The sequence below is a fragment of the Thalassophryne amazonica genome, chromosome 2 (genome assembly GCF_902500255.1).
Source record: "Thalassophryne amazonica chromosome 2, fThaAma1.1, whole genome shotgun sequence".
NCBI lineage: Eukaryota > Metazoa > Chordata > Actinopteri > Batrachoidiformes > Batrachoididae > Thalassophryne > Thalassophryne amazonica.
Window position 1 is genome coordinate 6664903 of NC_047104.1, and position 5373 is coordinate 6670275.

General features: G+C 42.6%; 1 protein-coding gene across 1 annotated transcript; it reads left to right on the top strand.

The window, feature by feature from the left end:
* Window positions 1-757: 757 nt before the first annotated feature.
* Window positions 758-4990, top strand: LOC117501726 (CUB and zona pellucida-like domain-containing protein 1). The gene is made up of 5 exons (XM_034160693.1): window positions 758-944; window positions 1029-1429; window positions 2158-2257; window positions 4454-4643; window positions 4753-4990. The coding sequence occupies exons 1-5, from the start codon at window positions 786-788 to the stop codon at window positions 4887-4889; spliced, it is 987 nt and encodes a 328-aa protein (XP_034016584.1). The 5' UTR covers window positions 758-785; the 3' UTR covers window positions 4890-4990.
* Window positions 4991-5373: the final 383 nt, after the last annotated feature.

Here is a 5373-nt window from a genome sequence, read left to right on the forward strand (position 1 = left end):
GTCAAGAGTCTGGCAGTGTTTTTTGTTTTTCACTTGAGGTTATGGTTAAAAAAAAAATCTACATTCAAAGTGAAGGCAACTAGAACAGGATCAAAATGAAAGGATTAAAACACAGAACCAAAGCCTGTTGCCTTTAGAAGTTCCGGAGTTATTGAACTGGATCTCTGATATGTTTTAGGACTTTCGGTTGATTTTAGAACAACTTGTTGTGTGTCTCGGTAATTGTAGATGTGATGACTCATTATTCCACCTGAACACGTGCACGTTCTCTGATTTGGAAGAAAAATGTGCACTTCTGTAATCCCTTATGACAAAGTGACTGCTTAAGCATTCCTCTCAGGAATATGGTTTCTTTCCGGGATCGATTTTTCTCCACAATCCTTTCAAGTTGCCACCATCAAAGTGAGGATAATGTGAAAATGAAATGAGCCAATGAGATATGGTCCAACGGATAGATGGTTATTTTTGAGATGTGGTGATGGACCTGTTATCCGCCCTAATGGTTGCCATTCAGGACCGGAGGTGGTTCCATATTGCGGTGGATGGGGAAAATCACGTCACTCGTGCATGCTCCCATACCAGTTCTGACAAATAACAGCTGCCCGTGTAATCTCCAGATTATTTTAGGTGTAACAACTCAAACTCAAATCTTTAGTCAGAAAAATCCTGCAAAGACTCGCAGGCCTGACTTAGTGTCTGAAGACATTCCATAAAATGATGCCATAAAATGAAAATGCCAAACTGTCACTGCAGTTGAGCTGCACGTGCTCTGCCACGAGTCGTCAATGAGGGTGGAGCTGGAGAGATCCAAGCTGCCTGGACTCCGTGATGATCAGCTGCAGCTCAGTGATCCTGGAAACACTGTGTGCAGCCTCCAGACGCACTCAAACAGCACCCACGTGGTCGCCGTCGTCCCCCTCAATGCCTGCGGCACGCAGATCGAGGTAAACGCCGCAACGGCCTTCTTTAAATTACAATCCTCTCTTGCAGCTGCAGCATAAGAAGCTCATAAGTCTTTACTTTCACAGGAGGATGATGACAACCTCATCTTCAAGAATGAACTCACCACTGTGGAAACGGCTGGAAGCCTCATCACCAGGAAGCACATGTTTGAAGTGCAGTTCTATTGCCAGTATCCAAAACGTGGAAATGTGACACTGAGTTTCACCGTGCACAGGAAAAATGTCACCATATGGGAGAGAGGCTTTGGCATGTTCACCTACCAGTCTGAGTTCTACCCCAATGACCAATTCCAAATCAGGATTGATCCAAATTCCTACCCGCTGGAGTTTGAAATTGGGACGCTGATCCACATGCAGATTGAAGCCGTTTCTACCGTCAACAACACGGAGCTGTTTGTGGAATCCTGCAGGGCTTCACCTTATGACAACCCAAACTACCCATCGACCTATGTCATCATCGAAAACGGGTAGGAACATCCAACAGCACCAACACAAAAAAAACAACAAAGACTTAACACTTGTGATTTCACCCATCTGACACATCATCGCTGGTTTACTGATGTGGGAACTGATGGCAGAATGAAACCCCTTGAAAGGTTTAGGCCTGGCCTGGATTCAGTACTATTAAATCTCTGGTTTGGGCAAGAGAAAGTACTTAGAATAGCAGACCAGATCTTCTTGAGACAGAAGCAGGTCACCTATCCAGTCTGCGTGTGCTTTTTGGACTTTGAAAAAGTCTATGACCATATCCTCAAGAACATCATGACCCTGACTGCTCATCCTTGACACTGATTGCTGATATCTGAACCTCATCAAGGAAGTTGTGTCTTTATTGTGGTTTGTATGTCTGTCTTACTTTGAATCTGTAACCAGAATCAGAATGTAGATTCCGATGAGTGATTATCTTGATCCTGTAATAGTGAGCAATGGAATCAGGATCAAAGATCAAAGCTTAAGCATCCACAACTGGATCCACGTTATGATCAGGAAGAAAGGAGTCAGGATGAGTGAGCAAAGGCAGGTTCTGGATCAAACTAATCATGAATAAATCTCTAACCACTTAATCCAAAGCCACACTAAAATGGAGTCGCCTCAAGAGGTTAAATTTTCTGCGATGCAGTAAAGTGTTACTTCCTCTCACACCTCTTATTTCTCATAAACTTTAAGGTTTTGACACTTTCTCTCCTTTGACCAGCTGTCAAGTGGACCCGACTATTAAAATCCATCCACCAGCCCACAACAAACAATTCCGATTCAGCATGGAGGCTTTCAAATTCATCGGACTGCACGACCTGGTAAAGGACGGAAAACAAACCTCTCAGCCCTTGACTGATTTATTGACCATTTATTGATCACACTCTTTAGATTTCTTCATGGGTTCAATGATGTTCAAAGGAAATGCTCCTTTCTCTATCATGTAACTTGTCAGAAGACCACAGGCTGTAAAAGTGCTGATTTAGTTGTCCAAGTAATATAAAATAGGTGGCTAAAGGTTGTCCACTGAGGTCTGCTGTACTGGTGGACATTTGTTGTGTGCTTCAATGTTCCTGTTGGGTTTTCAGATAATCCGTCAACATGGTCCCATTGGGTCTAATGACCTGAGACCCAATCCAAGACCCAAGCAGGCTCAGCCCAAAATATCCACCCACCCTGTTGGGATCTGCAAGGTTACTGTTACCTAGAAATAGTAACCTTGGGCACAAAGACAGTAAGGTTTTAACCAGATTATTCACTTCTGGCTGGCCTTGGCAGGGCAATTCTGGAATCTTCTTGTGTGTGCCACATTTGCTCCAAGTCAGGGTGAAAATAAAATTGCATGACCTCACCCTTTGCTAATATGAATTTTTGTCAGGGCAATTCTGAGGTCAGTGTTCAGTGACGTACCATGTTTAGTTGAAATCAACAAAAGGAACTGAGAGGATTATGTCACCAAAGAGACATAAAGGCAGAAATACCACGAGCCCCACTGATTGACATTTAGTAGATTCAAACTCACCTGTGTAATTCCAGAATCTACCTCCATATGTGTGCCAAGTTCAGTGCAAATCAGGGTAGGAAAAAATTTGATTTTTACCTTTGATCCCAAAGACCCTTTCCTTTGGTAGGCTAATTCAAGAAGCCATTTACATACATGATGTAAATTGGAGTGCAAATAAGTTAAATTTTGTCCTTTGACTCTATTGATTGACTTTTGGTAAATTTGCTCATACAATTCGAGAGCCTAACTACATATGAAGTCTGTTAGAAAAGTATCTGACCTTTTTATTTTTTTCAAAAATGCGCATGCGTGATTTTTTTCACGCCTGTTGGTTGCGTCATTTGCTTGTAAGCAGCCTTTGTGTGAGGATGGGTGGAGTCTCTCATCGGATTTTCTTTGCAAGGAAATGGCGGAATGACTGGAGCAGCGCGACTGCATCAAATTTTGCCAGAAACTGGGCAACAGCCAGGTGAAACCATTTGGATTATTCAGACGGCTTTCGGTGATGATCCTCTGGGCATCACACAGATTAAGGAGCGGTACAACCAGTTTAAAGACGTCCGCACAACGGTGGAGAGCGAGCCACGCTCCGGTCGGCCATCAACATGCTGAAATGACCAGATCATTTCCAAAGTGAACGCTGTGGTGATGTGGGACCGTCGTGTGACTATCTGAAAAATTGAGGAAGAGGTGAACATCAGCACTTTTTCGGCACATTCCACTGTGACAGAAGATTTGGCCATGAAAATTCATGCCGATGGCTTCGGCACGAAGCTGATGGCGGAACAAAAGTGCCTTCGTGTTGAAGTCTCACAGGACATGTTGTGACCACCTCGTCCACAATTTCTCAGATAGTCACACGACTGAAAAGCCACCAAAAGCCGTCTGAATAATGGCAAAATCTGATGCAGTCGCGCTGTTCCAGTCGTTCCGCCATTTTCCTTGCAAAGAAAATCCGCAGAGCAAGCACATGTGATTCAAATCCATCAGGTTTTTGCAAAAAATAAAAAGGTCGGATACTTTTCTAACAGACCTCGTATGTGTGCTAAATTTCATGCGAATCGGTGTGGAAAAAACTGAAATGTGACTTTTGATCCCAATGACTTTGACTCCAATTATTGGCCTTTGGCAAATTTGGTGACAGAGCCTTTTCCAGAGCTGCTCCCTCCCTCTGGAACTCTCTCCCCAAACAGATTTGTGACTGTATCAATCTGTCCACCTTCAAGACTCAAGTTAAAACCCATCTTTTAAAAACTGCTTTCAATTTGTGATTATTTTTATTTTATCTTATTTATTCATTTTGCTTTGTTTATAAACTTGTTAAGCATCTTTGAGCGTTGTTAAAAGTGCTATACAAATCAAATGCATTATTATTATTATGATTATTATTATTATGATTATTGTTATTAAGAGCGATTTCCACACTGGAACGATGCATGAGGACAGGAAGTAAGGAAAAGTGAGGCAGATGTTTGATTTTGATTCAGTCTGATGTTCTCAACTTCCCGTTCAGGTGTACATCAGCTGTTCAGTCATGATGTGTGAGGCAGGAAACCTCGACACCAGGTGCTCACAGGGGTGCATCAAGTCCAACTCCACAAACAGTCGTCCAAAGAGAGAAGCTGCCATCCAGACTGCGAGACACTTTGTCTCCCAGGGTCCTCTGCGTTTACGAAGGTCATCAGAACGTGCACAAAGCCCGGGTAACTCCAACCTGCTTCTGGGGAATGAACCTTTCTTACAAAATGGTTTTTGCTCTGAAAACTGTCTGTTAGAGATTCTGGATTCTAACTGTGTTTCTCTTCCATCCAGTGACCAACCTGAACCTGAACCTGGTGTTCATCGCTGGGTGTTTTCTAGCAGTTGTTGGTATGATCAGCGCTGCAGTCGTGCATAAAAGCCGAACGCCAAAGATCAAATATCAGCTCCTGCCAGCAGCAGAGAATTAGAACACCAGTCTGTTTGTGTGCAGAAATGTAGATTTAGATTTTTAGAATGACTTGGATTCTTTGGTTGAAGGAACTACAAGTTTTTAACAGCAGGTTTCAGTACAGCAGCACATCCCCATGGAAACTCTTTGCACGATAAAAGGCACAACTCAAAGAACTCAAACTCTCACTTTGTCTGCTGTGATCACCCACCGTACCCCGAGAAGGGTTCAGATCAGTTCAGATTATTTATGCAGCCCCAAATCTTAACACAAGTCACCTCAAAAAGCAATAATATCCATGGATCAATAATCTCCTGGATCAACAATATCCTTGGATCCTTGGATTAATAATCTCCTGGATCAACAATATCCTTGGATTAATAATATCCATGGATCAACAATATCCTGGATCAGCAATATCCACAGATCAATAATATCCTGGATCAACAATATCCTTGGATTAATAATATCCTGGTTCAATAATATCCATAGATTAATAATCT

What these genes read in the sequence shown, in the direction of transcription:
- LOC117501726 (XM_034160693.1), top strand. Translation starts at nt 786, where the DNA reads ATGAGGGTGGAGCTGGAGAGATCCAAGCTGCCTGGACTCCGTGATGAT. An exon ending in CCTGCGGCACGCAGATCGAG is followed by an intron (nt 945 to 1,028) that starts GTAAACGCCGCA and finishes TTACTTTCACAG; the next exon opens with GAGGATGATGACAACCTCAT. An exon ending in AGAACGTGCACAAAGCCCGG is followed by an intron (nt 4,644 to 4,752) that starts GTAACTCCAACC and finishes TCTTCCATCCAG; the next exon opens with TGACCAACCTGAACCTGAAC.